Here is a 17,963-nt window from a genome sequence, read left to right as displayed (position 1 = left end):
AGCTGGGGAAGCAATGCACTGCGGGGAGTGATGCACTGTGGGGTGTGAAGCACTGCGGGGAGCTGGGGAAGCAATTCACTGCAGGGAGCTGGGAGGAGCACTTTACTGCGGGGAGCGACGCACTGTGGGGTGCGTAGCACTGCGGTGAGCTGGGGAAGCGATGCACTGCGAGAAGCTGGAGGAGTGATGCACTGCGGGAAGCTGGGGGAGCAATGCACTGAGAGAAGCTGGAGGAGTGATTCACTGCGTGGAGCTGGGGAAGCAATGCACTGCGGGGAGTGACGCACTGTGGGGTGCGAAGCACTGCAGGGAGCTGGGGGGAGCACTTTACTGTGGGGAGCGACGCACTGTGGGGTGCGAAGCACTGCGGTGAGCTGGGAAAGCGATGCACTGCGAGAAGCTGGAGGAGTGATGCACTGCGGGAAGCTGGGGGAGCAATGCACTGAGAGAAGCTGGAGGAGTGATTCACTGCGTGGAGCTGGGGAAGCAATGCACTGCGGGGAGTGACGCACTGTGGGGTGCGAAGCACTGCAGGGAGCTGGGGGGAGAGCTTTACTGTGGGGAGCGATGCACTGTGGGGTGCGAAGCACTGCGAGAAGCTGGAGGAGTGATGCACTGCGGGGAGCTGGGAGGAGCGATGCACTGCGGGGAACTTCCTCACAGACGCCAAACACACAACTCTGCGGATACTCTGCCACTGGAATGTTGTTGATTGAGACAAAAACATTGTGAAATCTTTCTGCTGCTTCGATATACACAGACAGGTGTTAATGCATGGGGGCGGGGGAGCCTGGCAGGCTGTGTGTGAGGGCATGGGGGGTGGGGGTTGGCAGACTGTAAGGGAGGGCATGGAGGGGTAGGGGAGCCTGAAAAACATTCACACTAAACAAAGAAAACAATCAGGTGCAAAAAATATACAATATTTCTATAGTAAATGAATGACATTACATACTATGATGAGAAGAAACAATATAATTGGTATGCTAACGAGGGTTGCCACCTCACTCATCATCGATATCTGGAGATCCCCCCTCCCCGTCCTAATGAGCGCAGAAGGTGCGTGCGCTCCCGGAGAAGCGGGCATGGCCTTGTGAAGTGGGCGTGGCCTGTCCAGAAAAGTAAAGGTTTGAAATTATAAGACTGTTTTCACATTTAACCCTGAGTACCGGCGATTCATTTAACACTATATATACACATGTATACATACCTCCCAACTTTGCCTGAGCTGGAGGCGGGACGTAGCTGTGTGCGCCGTAGGCGTGGTGGAAATTTCGGGGGGCGTGACCTAATTTCGGGGGCGTGGTCTACACTCGCGGCTCCCCGCGAGGCCACGCCCCCATTTTGCCGCTATGGGGGCATGACCCAGAGGCTCTGTAAGCCTCTAGCCATGCCCCCAGCCCCCTGGCTGCGGGAATAGACGCTGTGCGCATGCAGTACACCCCCGCAAGCCTAACTACAGTGTATACACATCCCCCTCCCCGCAGCCTCACTACAGTGTATACACATCCCCCTCCCTGCAGCCTCACTACAGTGTATACACATCCCCCTCCCCGCAGCCTCACTACAGTGTATACACAATCCCCTCCCCGCAGCCTAACTACAGTGTATACACATCCCCCTCCCCGCAGCCTCACTACATTGTATACACATCCCCCTCCCCGCAGCCTCACTACAGTGTATACACATCCCCCTCCCCGCAGCCTAACTACAGTGTATACACATCCCCCTCCCCCCGTAGCCTAACTACAGTGTATACACATCCCCCTCCCCGCAGCCTCACTACATTGTATACACATCCCCCTCCCCGCAGCCTCACTACAGTGTATACACATCCCCCTCCCCGCAGCCTAACTACAGTGTATACACATCCCCCTCCCCCCGTAGCCTAACTACAGTGTATACACATCCCCCTCCCCGCAAGCCTAACTACAGTGTATACACATCCCCCTCCCCGCAGCCTAACTACAGTGTATACACATCCCTGTCCCAACCACCATGGCTGTCACCCAAGTCCCCTGTGCTGTGTCCAGCCCTAGGTCCTCCATCAGCGTGTCACACACTCTTAGGCGCTCACCTCTGCTCTTGTTCCTTGTCTTGGTAGGGTACATGTTCACGCACTGTCACCGCGTGGTGACAGTGGTACTGTGTGCTCCGGTGCCATGCAGGGTATGAGTGGCGTGAGACATGAACCGCCATGTGTGTTTGTGCTTGGTTAGGCCTCTGACTGAACGCCGGCAACTGCGCAGCTGCGCACGTTCACTGCCGGCTGGATTCTAGCGCATCCACTGGCGGCCGCCATCTTTCTGGATTCCTCAGCGTGTACTGAGCGGCTCCGCCTCTCCCTGTCAAATGGCTATCCAATAGCCATGCAGCTCACTCCTTAAGTACTGACTGGCCGGGCAAGACCGGCAGTCAGTACAATGATGTCTATGCCTAAGCATCATTGATCCCTCCTGGCTCTGTAGTACTCACTACAATCCTATGCCTCTGGTGAAGTGTCTACTCCTGCTGATCGTCTCACTGCGCTCCTTGTGCACCACGGAACCTGCTGCCGCCAATACGGACTGGATAAGGTTAGCCCCCCAAAGGGGTATTATCTTTATCCTTATTACCTACGGTTATTATCCACGGTCACTCCTGATTGCAGCTACGATCGAATCCAGCAAGGACAACAGACTTCTTCATTTATTCTTTATTCAGTCCTCATCCAATCATCTCATTATTTTTCAATCATCCAATCCTTCAACCAATCTTTCAATCCTTCAACCAATCATCCAATCCTTCAACCAATCTTTCAATCCTTCAACCAATCATCCAATCCTTCAACCAATCTTTCAATCCTTCAACCAATCATCCAATCCTTCAACCAATCTTCCAACCAATCATCCAATCCTTTAACCAAACACCCAATCCTTCAGCCAATTCTTCAATTCTTCAACCAATCCTCCAATATTCTTTCCAAGTACCAAGCATCATCATATTCTACAATAAAGTATTGTATTATTGACTTTTATCATCACATAACCTACAGTATACTATTTGTGCCATCATTAACTACTTGTACCGCAGTATCTTTATTAAACCAGATTTATTTTATCTCATTGTATCACTTTCTTCTGTCGTTGATGCAACAACCTTATATTAAAGCACCCAGCCTCCGTTACACTCCAGCTGGTGCTTCACGAAAAGTGACAATCCCCCTCCCCGCAGCCTAACTACAGTGTATACACATCCCCCTCCCCGCAAGCTGAACTATCTTGCAGAACACCCACCCCTACCACTGTACACTGTCACCCACCTGCAGCCACTCCACATACCCCATTTCCCTAACCACACTACTAATGCACTCACCCTCACCACCCAAACCTCCTAACCCCCCTAGACCAACACAACACTCTACCTGCCCATGACCCTACCGCATTACCTTCACGCCTATCCGTCCCACACCACCACCGCCCCCACACCAATAAGCACCCCCCCACCCACACCACTATAATACGCATGCAACACCACCGCACCCGCCCCTCCAGCACACACAAGAATCCCGCATCCACTTGCACAACCACGACAACCGCCCCTCCCACATCTACACTACACTCCCCCCATCTACCTGCCAAAACACTGCACCTGCACCTCCTGGCACAAATACACCAACACACGCCACACCTCCACCCCAAATTCCTTAACTCAAAGTATCCATGCACCCACCCATGGCAACACCATACCCGGCCATCCCCCACCTACAGACTAAATATAGTATAAATGGCACTATAATGGAAACTACTGAGGAAGAGAGGGATCTAGGTGTCACTATTTCAGGGGACTTAAAAGCAGGTAGGCAATGTAACAAAGCAATGAAGAAGGCAAGTCAGATGCTTGGTTGCATAGGGAGAGGTATCAGCAGTAGAAAGAAAGAAGTAATAATGCCACTGTATAGGTCATTGGTACGACCTCACCTAGAGTATTGTGTTCAGTTCTGGAGGCCATATCTCCAGAAGGATATAAATACATTAGAGACTGTACAAAGAAGGGCAACTAAAATGGTGCATGGCCTACATCACAAAACGTACCAGGAAAGACTAAAAGATCTTAATATGTATACTTTAGAGCAGAGAAGGGAAAGGGGGGACATGATAGAAACTTTCAAATATTAGGGGTTATAACAAGGTACAGGTGGGAGACATTCTTCATTCTTCAGGAGCAGCAGAACACGAGGACATGCACTGACACTAGGGGGAGGAAGTTACAGGTGGGAGACATTAGTCACAGGAAGAGGAGCAGCAGGACACAAGGACATGCACTGACACTAGGGGGAGGAAGGTACAGGTGGGAGACATTAGTCACAGGAAGAGGAGCAGCAGAACACGGAGACATGCACTGACACTAGGGGGAGGAAGGTACAGGTGGGAGACATTAGTCACAGGAAGAGGAGCAGCAGAACACGGGGACACGCACTGACACTAGAGGGAGGAAGGTACAGGTGGGAGACATTAGTCACAGGAAGAGGAGCAGCAGAACACGAGGACACGCACTGACACTAGAGAGAGGAATGTACAGGTGGGAGACATTAGTCACAGGAAGAGGAGCAGCAGAACACGGGGACATGCACTGAAACTAGAGGGAGGAAGGTACAGGTGGGAGACATTCGTTACAGGAAGAGGAGCAGCAGAACACGAGGACATGCACTTACACTAGGGGGCAGAAGGTACAGGTGGGAGACATTAGTCACAGTAAGAGGAGCAACAGAACACGAGGACATGCACTGACACTAGGGGGAGGAAGGTACAGGTGGGAGACATTAGTCACAGGAAGAGGAGCAGCAGAACACGGGGACATGCACTGACACTAGAGGGAGGAAGGTACAGGTGGGAGACATTAGTTACAGGAAGAGGAGCAGCAGAACACGAGGACATGCACTGACACTAGAAGGAGGAAGGTACAGGTGGGAGACATTCTTCACAGGAAGAGGAGCAGCAGAACACGAGGACATGCACTGACACTAGAGGGAGGAAGGTACAGGTGGGAGACATTCTTCACAGGAAGAGGAGCAGCAGAACACGAGGACATGCACTGACACTAGAGGGAGGAAGGTACAGGTGGGAGACATTAGTCACAGGAAGAGGAGCAGCAGAACACGAGGACATGCACTGACACTAGAGGGAGGAAGGTACAGGTGGGAGACATTAGTCACAGGAAGAGGAGCAGCAGAACACGAGGACATGCACTGACACTGGGGGGAGGAAGGTACAGGTGGGAGACATTAGTCACAGGAAGAGGAGCAGCAGAACACGAGGACATGCACTGACACTAGAGGTAGGAAGGTACAGGTGGGAGACATTAGTCACATGAAGAGGAGCAGCAGAACACGAGGACATGCACTGACACTAGGGGGAGGAAGGTACAGGTGGGAGACATTCTTCACAGGAAGAAGAGCAGCAGAACATGAGGACACGCACTGACACTAGAGGGAGGAAGGTACAGGTGGGAGACATTAGTCACAGGAAGAGGAGCAACAGAACACGAGGACATGCACTGACACTAGAGGGAGGAAGGTACAGGTGGGAGACATTAGTCACAGGAAGAGGAGCAGCAGAACACGAGGACATGCACTGACACTAGGGGGAGGAAGGTACAGGTGGGAGACATTCTTCACAGGAAGAGGAGCAGCAGAACACGAGGACATGCACTGACACTAGAGGGAGGAAGGTACAGGTGGGAGACATTCTCCACATGAAGAGGAGCAGCAGAACACGAGGACATGCACTGACACTAGGGGGAGGAAGGTACAGGTGGGAGACATTCTTTACAGGAAGAGGAGCAGCAGAACATGAGGACATGCACTGACACTGGGGGGAGGAAGGTACAGGTGGGAGCCATTAGTCACAGGAAGAGGAGCAGCAGAACACGAGGACATGCACTGACACTAGAGGAAGGAAGGTACAGGTGGGAGACATTCTTCACAGGAAGAGGAGCAGCAGAACACGAGGACATGCACTGACACTAGAGGGAGGAAGGTACAGGTGGGAGACATTAGTCACAGGAAGAGGAGCAACAGAACACGAGGACATGCACTGACACTAGAGGGAGGAAGGTACAGGTGGGAGACATTCTTCACAGGAAGAGGAGCAGCAGAACACGAGGACATGCACTGACACAACATCACCCCCCCAACACCCGCAGCACCCCCACATCCACCTGCAAAAACACTGCACCTGCCCCTCTCCATCCTGCAACAAGTAGCACAAACACTGCACCCACCCATCCCCCTCCCGCATTACCTACGCACCCATCTGTCTCCCAACCACACCACATCCTTCCCACAGACCCCTCCTCACGCGATTCGCGGGACCCCGCGACCCCCTCCCGCGATTTGTGGGCCCCAGCGATTCGCGCCCCCCCGTGACGCCCCCTCCCGCGATTCGTGGCACCCCTCGCGACCCCCCCTCCCGTGATTCGCGGCACCCCCCGCGACCCCCCCCACGGCAGCCCCGCAACCTCCGTCCCGTGTTTTGCGCCCCGCGATTTTCGAACCCAAGCCCCCTCCCGCGATTCACGGCACCCCCCACGGACCCCCTCCCACGATTTGCGGCCCCCTACAATTCCCCCTCCCACGATTCACGGCACCCCGCGCCCCCCTCCAGCAATTCGCCACGCCCCCTCCCAATATTCGCCTCGCCCCCCTCCCACGATTTGCGAACCCCAGCCCCCTCCCGTGATTCACGGCACCCCCCTCCTGCGATTTGCGGCCCCCCGTGACCCCTCCTGCGATTCGCGACCCCCTCACTCGATTCTAGCCCACCCTGTGATTCGCGCGCCCCCCCCCTGCGATTTGCGGACCCCCGCCCCCTCCCGCGATTCACGGCACCCCCTGCGCCCCCTTCCCGCGATTTGCGGACCACCACCCGCGATTCAAGGCCCCTCACAGCACCTCCTGCACCCCCCTCCCGCAATTCACAGTCCCCCACGGCACCTCTCGCGTCCCCTCCCGCGATTCACACCCCCCTCCCGCGGGTGTAGGTGCAATGTCAGGTCAGTCCTCTCTCTAACTCTCCTGGGTGTAGGTGCCATGTCAGGTCAGTCCTCTCTTCCGCTAGCCCACTGTAGGTGCCATGTCAAGTCAGACTTCTATCCCTCACCCATGGGTGTAGGTGCTATGTCAGGTCAGTCCTGTCTCCGGTTCCCCTGAGTGTAGGTGCCATGTCAGGTCAGTTCTGTCTCTCCTGCTCTCCTGGTTGTAAGTACCATATAAGGTCAGTACTCTCTCTACCTCTCGGCTGGGTGTAGGTGCCATGTTACATCAGTCCTCTCTACTGCTTCCCTGGGTGTAGGTGCATTGTCAGGTCAGTCCTCTCTCCCACTCCCGTGGGTATAGGTGCCATGTCAGGTCAGTCCTCTCTACTGCTTCCCTGGGTGTAGGTGCCATGTCAGGTCGGTCCTCTCTACTGCTTCCCTGGGTGTAGGTGCCATGTCAGGTCAGTCCTCTCTCCTTCTCCCCTGGGTATAGGTGCCATGTCAGTCCTCTCTCCTTCTCCCCTGGGTGTAGGTGCCATGTCAGTCCTCTCTCCTTCTCCACGGGGTATAGGTGCCATGTCAGTCCTGTCTCCGGCTCCCCTGGGTGTAGGTGTCATGTCAGTCCTGTCTCCGGCTCCCCTGGGTGTAGTTGCCATGTCAGTCCTCTCTCCTTCTCCCCTGGGTGTAGGTGTCATGTCAGTCCTGTCTCCTTCTCCCCTGGGTATAGGTGTCATGTGAGGTCGGTCCTATCTCTTCTGCTCCCTTAGGTGTAGTTGCCATGTCAGTCCTCTCTCCTTCTCCCCTGGGTGTAGGTGCCATGTCAGGTCAGTCCTCTCTCCTTCTCCCCTGGGTGTAGTTGCCATGTCAGTCCTCTCTCCTTCTCCCCTGGATGTAGGGGCCATGTCAGGTCAGTCCTCTCTCCTTATCCCCTGGGTGTAGTTGCCATGTCAGTCCTCTCTCCTTCTCCCCTGGGTATAGGTGCCATGTCAGTCCTGTCTCCGGCTCCCCTGGGTGTAGGTGTCATGTGAGGTCGGTCCTATCTCTTCTGCTCCCTTGGGTGTAGTTGCCATGTCAGTCCTCTCTCCTTCTCCCCTGGGTGTAGGGGCCATGTCATTCCTCTCTCCTTCTCCCCTGGATGTAGGTGCCATGTGAGGTTGGTCCTGTCTCCTGCTCCCCTGGGTATAGGTGCCATGTCAGTCCTGTCTCCGGCTCCCCTGGGTATAGGTGCCATGTGAGGTTGGTCCTGTCTCTTCTGCTCCCTTGGGTGTAGTTGCCATGTCAGTCCTCTCTCCTTCTCCCCTGGGTGTAGGGGCCATGTCAGTCCTGTCTCCTGCTCCCCTGGGTGTAGGTGCCATGTGAGGTCAGTCCTGTCTCTCTCGCTCCCCTGGGTGTAGTTGCCATATCAGTCCTCTCTCCTTCTCCCCTGGGTGTAATTGCCATGTCAGTCCTCTCTCCTGCTCCCCTGGGTGTAGGTGCCATGTGAGGTCAGTCCTGTCTCTCTCGCTCCCCTGGGTGTAGTTGCCATGTCAGTCCTCTCTCCTTCTCCCCTGGGTGTAATTGCCATGTCAGTCCTCTCTCCTGCTCCCCTGGGTGTAGGTGCCATGTGAGGTCAGTCCTGTCTCTCTCGCTCCCCTGGGTGTAGTTGCCATGTCAGTCCTCTCTCCTTCTCCCCTGGGTGTAGGGGCCATGTCAGGTCAGTCCTGTCTCTCTCGCTCCCCTGAATGCAGTGCTGCTCTCAGGCAGGGGATCCCCCAGTCCACCTCACGTCACTGGAGTGTAAGGCAGACACGTGGTACAGCAGGGAGACCCTAGGTATATATGGGTGCTGCCAGGCTGATGCTATGAGCAGCCCAGGCAGGCAGTGAGGGAGGCTGACACATGGGGCAGAGTGTGTAGCGGTCTGTACAGCAGCAGCAGCAGCCAGCTAGGAGGGGAGAGCACACACACACTCACACACAGACACACACACACTCACACACACACACTGGAGGGGAGCTGCCCTGCTGCTGCTGCTGCAGTACTGGTGGAGGAGACCTGGATGCAGCAGCCTACAGCAGGACACGTCGGATCCCTCTCGCTCAGCCCCCAGCTGCAGAGACCTGGTCACCTACATGAAGAGGACCCCCCGGAGTCTCTGTCACCCCACACCCGGATTACCCCCCCACACCCGGATTACTCCCTCTGATACTTTGTTTCTTTGGCTTTATAAAACTTTGTTCCACTTTGGAAAGTTTGCGGGGAATTTGGTGCAAGTTTCCCCCGAGCTCCGAGCTCCGCGCCGGGAAGATGCACTGCTGCGTGCTGAGCCTGCTCCTCGCCGTGGCCCTAGCCGCAGGGGCCCGCAGCCTGTCTACCTGCAGCACCCTGGACATGGAGCAGTTCATGCGCAAGCGGATCGAGGCGATCCGGGGCCAGATCCTCAGCAAGCTGAAGCTCACCAGCCCCCCGGAGAAGTTCCCGGAGCCCGAGGAGGTGTCGCAGGACGTCATCGCCATCTACAACAGCACCCGGGACCTGCTGCAGGAGAAAGCCAACCAGCGGGCGATCCTGTGCGAGGCGGAGAGGACGGACGACGAGTACTATGCCAAGGAGGTGTACAAGCTAGACTTCCTGCCCCCTCCGTCCCCCACCGAAAGTAAGTGCCACCAGGGTGCCCGGGGACTGCGGGGGAGGGTGCCAGCCGTGGGTGCCCGGGGACTGCGGGGGAGGGTGCCAGGCATGGGTGCCCGGGGACTGCGGGGGAGGGTGCCAGGCATGGGTGCCCGGGGACTGCGGGGGAGGGTGCCAGGCATGGGTGCCCGGGGACTGCGGGGGAGAGTGCCAGGCATGGGTGCACGGGGACTGCGGGGGAGGGTGCCAGGCGTGGGTGCCCAGGGACTGCGGGGGAGGGTGCCAGCCGTGGGTGCCCGGGGACTGCGGGGGAGGGTGCCACCTGTGTGCCCGGGGACTGGGGGGGAGGGTGCCACCTGTGTGCCCGGGGACTGGGGGGGAGGGTGCCACCTGTGTGCCCGGGGACTGGGGGGGAGGGTGCTCCCATAGCCACAGTCTTCCTAAGTTACCTAAAGAATGCCCCCCCCCCCCCCCATAGCCACTTCTAGATCCATGCCTTTCCTGGGTGTTTATAAGACGGATCCTTTCCCCCTAGATCCACTTATAGATGAACCAGTCTTTCGTGGGTACCTATAGAATGACCCCAGCACCACCCCCATAGCCACAACTGGATTGCCACAACCAAACATGCACTGTTGGTAGCTCTCGAGGACTAGGGTTGGCTACACTGGACCCTATATATATATATGTGTACCCTGTGCTGCATGTGCCCCTATACAGTGGGTAATAGTGTTTTGCACCCTGAAGTTACATTGTTGCATTAGAAGACCCCACGACATGGCCCCTTCCAGTCTCCCCACCTAATGACTGCAGCCACCTGGGGTCAGACTCCCAGCCCATCAATTAACTAGATCAACACAGGTGATGGCAATCACACATTAGGTGGGGGGTCCTGGAGCGGAGCAATGTGTACATGGGGGGGGGGGGGGTATCACTGTCCCAGCAGAGGTGACAGTGCATCGTGTCACCAGCCGGGTGCTGGGGTTCCTCAGAGGTGAGAGGAGCAGATTGGGAGATGACTCATGGGTGACAGAATGAGCCCCTTTCTAGCTGGAATCTTCAGGAGGACGCAGGCGTTAAGTACAAGTGACATCACCTCTGGTTGGGTTTCTGCATCCAGAACTGTGGAGTGAGGTCACCATAGGGGGCTGTAGGCCCTGTGCACTGATACACAATAACATGGTGGCAGTTACTGTGTTACTACAGGACATCTCACAATGACGGCCACTCACACAGGTCTGGTGATCTGAGGGGAACCGCAATAATGATTGGTGCTGTGGGAATCATTCATCCAATTACTCAGCCTCTCAGTACTCCTGCCTGATGGCTAATACCCCTGTTACTCCCGCCTGATGGCTAATACCCCTGTTACTCCTGCCTGATGGCTAATAGCCCTGTTACTACCGCCTGATGGCTAATACCCCTGTTCCTCCCGCCTGATGGCTAATACCCCTGTTACTCCTGCCTGATGGCTAATAGCCCTGTTACTACCGCCTGATGGCTAATACCCCTGTTACTACCGCCTGATGGGTAATACCCCTGTTACTCTCACCTGATGGGTAATACCCCTGTTACTACCGCCTGATGGCTAATACCCCTGTTACTACCGCCTGATGGGTAGTACCCTTGTTACTCCTGCCTGATGGCTAATACCCCTGTTACTACCAGCTGATGGGTAGTACCCCTGTTACTACCGCCTGATGGCTAATACCCCTGTTCCTCCCGCCTGATGGGTAATACCCCTGTTACTCTCACCTGATGGGTAATACCCCTGTTACTACCGCCTGATGGCTAATACCCCTGTTACTACCGCCTGATGGCTAATACCCCTGTTACTCCCGCCTGATGGGTAATACCCCTGTTACTCCCACCTGATGGGTAATACTCCTTTTTCTACCGCCTGATGGCTAATACCCCTGTTACTACCGCCTGATGGCTAATACCCCTGTTACTCCCGCCTGATGGGTAATACTCCTGTTACTCCCGCCTGATGGCTAATACCCCTGTTACTACCGCCTGATGGGTAATACCCCTGTTACTACCGCCTGATGGGTAATACTCCTGTTACTACCGCCTGATGGCTAATTCCCCTGTTACTCCCACCTGATGGCTAATACCCCTGTTACTACCGCCTGATGGCTAATACCCCTGTTACTACCGCCTGATGGCTAATACCCCTGTTACTACCGCCTGATGGGTAGTACCCTTGTTACTCCTGCCTGATGGCTAATACCCCTGTTACTACCAGCTGATGGGTAGTACCCCTGTTACTCCCGCCTGATGGGTAATACTCCTGTTACTCCCGCCTGATGGCTAATACCCCTGTTCCTCCGGCCTGATGGGTAATACCCCTGTTACTCCCGCCTGATGGGTAATACCCCTGTTACTACCGCCTGATGGCTAATACCGCTGTTCCTCCCGCCTGATGACTAATACCCCTGTTACTACCGCCTGATGGCTAATACCCCTGTTACTCCCGCCTGATGGGTAATACCCCTGTTACTCCCACCTGATGGGTAATACTCCATTTACTACCACCTGATGGGTAATACCCCTGTTACTACCGCCTGATGGGTAATACTCCTGTTACTACCGCCTGATGGCTAATTCCCCTGTTACTCCCACCTGATGGCTAATACCCCTGTTACTACCGCCTGATGGCTAATACCCCTGTTACTACCGCCAGATGGCTAATACCCCTGTTACTACTGCCTGATGGCTAATACCCCTGTTACTACCGCCTGATGGCTAATACCCCTGTTACTACCGCCTGATGGCTAATACCCCTGTTACTACCGCCTGATGGCTAATACCCCTGTTACTACCGCCTGATGGCTAATACCCCTGTTACTACTGCCTGATGGCTAATACCCCCTGTTTCTACCGCCTGATGGGTAATACCCCTGTTACTACCGCCTGATGGCTAATACCCCTGTTACTCCCGCCTGATCGCTAATACCCCTGTTACTCCCGCCTGATGGGTAATACCCCTGTTACTCCCGCCTGATGGGTAATACCCCTGTTACTCCCGCCTGATGGGTAGTACCCTTGTTACTCCCGCCTGATGGGTAGTACCCCTGTTACTCCCGCCTGATGGGTAATACCCCTGTTACTCCCGCCTGATGGGTAATAATCCTGTTACTCCCACCTGATGGGTAATAATCCTGTTACTCTCACCTGATGGGTAATACCCCTGTTACTCCTACCTGATGGGTAGTACCCCTGTTACTCCTACCTGATGGGTAGTACCCCTGTTACTCCTACCTGATGGGTAATACTCCTGTTACTACCGCCTGATGGGTAATACCCGTTACTCCTGCCTGATGGATTATACCCCTGTTACTCCTGCCTGATGGGTAATAATCCTGTTACTCCTACCTGATGGGTAATACTCCTGTTACTCCTGTTTGATGGGTAATACTCCTGCTACTCCTGCCTGATGGGTAATACTCCTGTTACTCCTGTTTGATGGGTAATACCCCTGTTACTCCTGCCTGATGGTTAATACTTCTGTTACTCCTGCCTGATGGTTAATACTTCTGTTACTCCTGCCTTATGGATAGTACTCCGGTTACTCCTGCCTTATGGGTAATACTGCTGTTACTTCTGCCTTATGGGTAATACTCCTGTTACTCCCGCCTGATGGGTAATACTCCTGTTACTCCTGTCTGATGGGTAATACCCCTGTTTATCCTGCCTGATGGGTAATACACCTGTTACTCTTGCCTTATGGGTAATACTCCTGTTACTCCTGCCTGATGGGTAATACCCCTGTTACTCCTACCTGATGGGTAATACCCCTGTTACTCCTGCCTGATGGGTAATACCCCTGTTACTCCTGCCTGATGGGTAATACCCCTGTTACTCTTGCCTTATGGGTAATACTGCTGTTACTCCTGCCTTATGGGTAATACCCCTGTTACTCCTGCCTGATGGGTAATACCCCTGTTACTCTTGCCTTATGGGTAATACTGCTGTTACTCCTGCCTTATGGGTAATACCCCTGTTACTCCTGCCTGATGGGTAATACCCCTGTTACTCCTGTCTGATGGGTAATACCCCTGTTACTCCTGCCTTATGGTTAATACCCCTGTTACTCCGTCCTTATGGGTAATACCCCTGTTACTCCTGCCTGATGGGTAATACCCCTGTTACTCTTGCCTTATGGGTAATACTGCTGTTACTCCTGCCTTATGGGTAATACCCCTGTTACTCCTGCCTTATGGGTAATACCCCTGTTACTCCGTCCTTATGGGTAATACCCCTGTTACTCCTGCCTGATGGGTAATACCCCTGTTACTCTTGCCTTATGGGTAATACTGCTGTTACTCCTGCCTTATGGGTAATACCCCTGTTACTCCTGCCTTATGGGTAATTCCCCTGTTACTCCGTCCTTATGGGTAATACCCCTGTTACTCCTGCCTGATGGGTAATACCCCTGTTACTCTTGCCTTATGGGTAATACTGCTGTTACTCCTGCCTTATGGGTAATACCCCTGTTACTCCTGCCTGATGGGTAATACTCCTGTAATGCTTCTTGGTGTCTTTTGTCTGCCTCACAGCTACAGCTGAAGTAATGCTAGTGGTTGTCTACAACACTGGGGATGCTAGATGCTTCCAGAGCTGTATGGTCTCAGATGCTGCAGAACATCATGCAAAAGTATAGCTGTCAATCATGAACAACTTTGAATACTTCATTGTCACCTAACAAGAGGTTCTGAAGCAGATGCAGTAAGGGTGACATTGACTGTGGTGCTCACCCTGTTGTAATGCAGTATATTACATGGGGACGTGATGACAACTCGTTATCCGCTACAGTAATACGGATTTCTCCAACACATGTTTTTCTCATAATTTATAATTGCAAAATATGTCACTAAAACCTCCCCAAGGCCTCAGCATGGGAGGGGAAGGGTTGGGATTGCTGCATTCCTATAGTTCTAACACTGTACAGCGACCAAATACACATATTGGGCAAACAACTAACACAACCGCGCACATAGTACTTGTGAAGTTTTGTAGCATAACCTTTTTTTTCCGCAAAGTAGTTTTAGAAACGGAACTGGGTTTATTTAGTGGAATTAAGGTGCAGTCACTTCATTCGCCAATAGAGGGCGGCAGAAGCACATCTCGGCTTGGTGCATTACACCGCTGCCTAATTACAATGGGGGGAGAGAGGATTCTTTTTATTTTAACCCTAAATCAATGTATCTTAAAATACTATGGGGGAAATTTACTAAAATATGTATTCTATTTCACATGTGATGTTGCCATGGGCAACCAAGCAGAATCTACTTCTTATTTATTTAGCAGTCTCTAGACCAGGGGTAGCCAACTCCAGTCCTCGAGAGCCACCCACAGTCCACGTTTTCCAGCTCACCTCGCAGGTACACAGGTGCACTCATTACTGACTGACACATTTTAAAAGATCCACAGGTGGAGCTAATTACTTCACTTCTGTGGGGAGACCTGGAAACCGATAACTGTTGGTAGCTCCCGAGGACTGGAGTTGGCTACCACCGCTCTAGAACATAGTACACAGCATCTGATTGTTGCCAATAGCAACATCACATGTGAAGTAGTATACACATCTTAGAAAATTCCCCCCTATGTATCTAAAAAGTAGCTCAATAGGACTTCTGAGTTATATGTGTGTGCGTATGTGTTTGCGTGTGTGTGTATATATATATATATATAGTTAGATTTCTACATGCACACACACATACACACATGTGTGTTCCATGCGCTGTCCTTGCATGCTGCATCCCATAACCCCCCCCCCCCCTCACGACTTCCCTGTTATACATGGCTGCGATATTGAAGTGAAACGTTTAATAATAACAGTTTTGCGGCACATAAATAGGACGTTCCGCGCACAGCAGAGCTTTCAGCGCAAGGTCAGATGTGGAATATGATGGCATGGGAAAGCCTAGCAGTTCATCTCCACGCCTGGTTGTGAGCCGGCCGGTAGGGCCCAGCTATTTGGGAACGATTACAAATATGCTCTAATTATACCCCGGCATTGCTGATAGCCCTCGCTGAGCCATTCTGGAAGATATTTTTAGCAGTTGTCAGATTTAAAAGAAAAACTCGGAAAGTCAGCGTAAATACCCAGAGGCAGAGTTCGCGTTAAATATTATCTTTGGCAAAGTACGGCATTTATATATATAGTTAATAAGGATCGACGTGGCGCGGTGCCAGTCTTCCAGGATACATTTTAGACAAGAAAAGTATTTAAGGGAGATATAAATGATTCTGTCAGATTCTCAGGGAGATTTGAATAGTTCTCGTTGGTATCCCTCCATCTGTTCTCGTGCTGCGCTCTTGTCAAGGTCTCGCTTCACCGTAAACTATCAACGATTTCGTCACTTTTCTGCTTCCTAACATTTAAACAATATTATACATTGTTTGATCACATGTGATGTATCGGTTCTCCTGTACACACTACAACAACACTTAAATCGGTCCGACATCAACATCATCTGATGTACAATAGGCGCCAGATCGCTGATGATGTGACATGGGACCGCTGGAGTTCAGTGGAGACCATTTTTGAATATAAAAAATAAATAAATACTATTAATATAAACATTTAAACCAGACTGTTTGGATTGCAAAAAAATAATTTGGACCTCAAAGGGTTAGAGGAAACCTGATATAGAAGATCTGTATTCAGTGCATAATGTGTATAAGCTGCCCTCTTACATGTCATTCTCTCATTTTCAAGATTATTTTAGGATGGAATAGAAGTAGATCTGTCACGTGATTGTGGGGGGAGACAAGGAGGGAGAGGATGTTACAGTGCATATAAAGCTCAGAGGGGTGTTCCAAAGCCTCTCTGTGCACTGCCTAAAGTACTATTTGACTGTGCTTTCCATGGTACACTAAGGCAGAATTGTGAATCATTATTGCAGCCTGAAAAAACAGGAGAAATGGGAAGTATAAATGTCTTCCTTAAAGCGATTTATTGAAAGAAAAAAAAACCCATAGAGTTACTTCTTTACACCACAACATGAGTTTGTCAGGTCTATTTGGTGCTGTATGTGACAGGGGTCCCTGTGGGCACTGTATACAGGGCCGTTTCTAGACAATTTAGCTCCCAGGGCAAAGAAATAAAAATGCGCCCCCCCCCCCCCCCCCCCCCAATACATAACATGTTATAGAAGAAATTGCGTGCGCCGAAGGCGCGCGCCGAAATAGGGGCGTGGTTTATTTTAAAGGAGGAGTGGCTTAATATAAGGGCGTGGTCTATCAGGAAACAATTACCTTACATCTCACTTTTGCAACCTCCACGTCTAGACATTGTCCTCCCGCACTTAAGTTGGCGGGCTGAAGGCCACACAGTGACATAAAAATATTAAGGCCCACACAGTATTACACATTATGCCCCACACGCCGCTGCCATACAACTGATGCTGTTTACTAATATGCCCCCACAGTGGCAGATATGCCCCCACAGTGCCATACATATATGCCCCCACAGTGACAGCTATGCCCCCACAGTGCCACACATATGCCCCCACAGTGCCATACATATATGCCCCCACAGTGCCAGCTATGCCCCCACAGTGCCACATATATATGCCCCCACAGTGCCACATATATATGCCCCCACAATGCCATACATATATGCCCCCACAGTGCCACATATATGCCCCTACAGTGCCACATATATATGCCCCCACCGTGGCAGATATGCCCCCTCAGTGCCACACATATATGCCCCTACAGTGCCATACATATATGCCCCTACAGTGACAGCTATGCCCCCACAGTGCCACACATATATGCCCCCACAGTGCCAAACATGCCCCCACAGTGACAGCTATACCCCCACAGTGACAGCTATGCCCCCACAATGCCACACATATATGCCCCCACAGTGCCAAATATGCCCCCACAGTGCCACATATATGCCCCCACAGTGCCACACATATGCCCCCACAGTGCCACACATATGTCCCCACAGTGCCACACATATGCCCACACAGTGCTACACATATGCCCACACAGTGCCATATATGCCACCACAGTGCCACACATATGCCCCCCTCAGTGCAAGACCTATATGCCCCCACAGTGCTAGAATATTATATCCCAGCAGCAGGACAACTCACCGTTGCTGCTGCTGGGGAAAGCAGAGTCCGGGTCTCCGAGACCCCCTCCAGTCCCCCCGCCGACGCTGCTGCTGCTGTTGCTGCTTCATCAGTTCCCAGGGGAGGGGAGGGGAGGGGAACGCATTCTAGCGCATCTCTCCTTCCCCTTCACTATGCCAATCATAACTCGCGGGCTGGCTCCTGATTGGCTGCCGGCCCGCGAGATGATTCGCTAACAGCCCAGTG

General features: G+C 52.8%; 1 protein-coding gene across 1 annotated transcript in view; it reads left to right on the top strand.

The window, feature by feature from the left end:
- Positions 1 to 8,968: 8,968 nt before the first annotated feature.
- TGFB2 (transforming growth factor beta 2) overlaps positions 8,969 to 17,963 on the top strand; it is a 155,465-nt gene continuing 146,470 nt past the window's right edge. The window contains exon 1 of the mRNA XM_083175146.1: positions 8,969 to 9,646. Coding sequence (XP_083031272.1) covers positions 9,298 to 9,646 — 349 coding nt within the window. The 5' untranslated portion in view covers positions 8,969 to 9,297. The remainder of the gene's footprint in view (positions 9,647 to 17,963) is intronic.

This window comes from Crinia signifera, chromosome 3 (genome assembly GCF_055691185.1).
Source record: "Crinia signifera chromosome 3, ASM5569118v1, whole genome shotgun sequence".
NCBI classification, from domain to species: domain Eukaryota; kingdom Metazoa; phylum Chordata; class Amphibia; order Anura; family Myobatrachidae; genus Crinia; species Crinia signifera.
The sequence above is the reverse complement of the archived record's forward strand: the minus strand, read 5'-3'. Positions and strand labels throughout refer to the sequence as shown.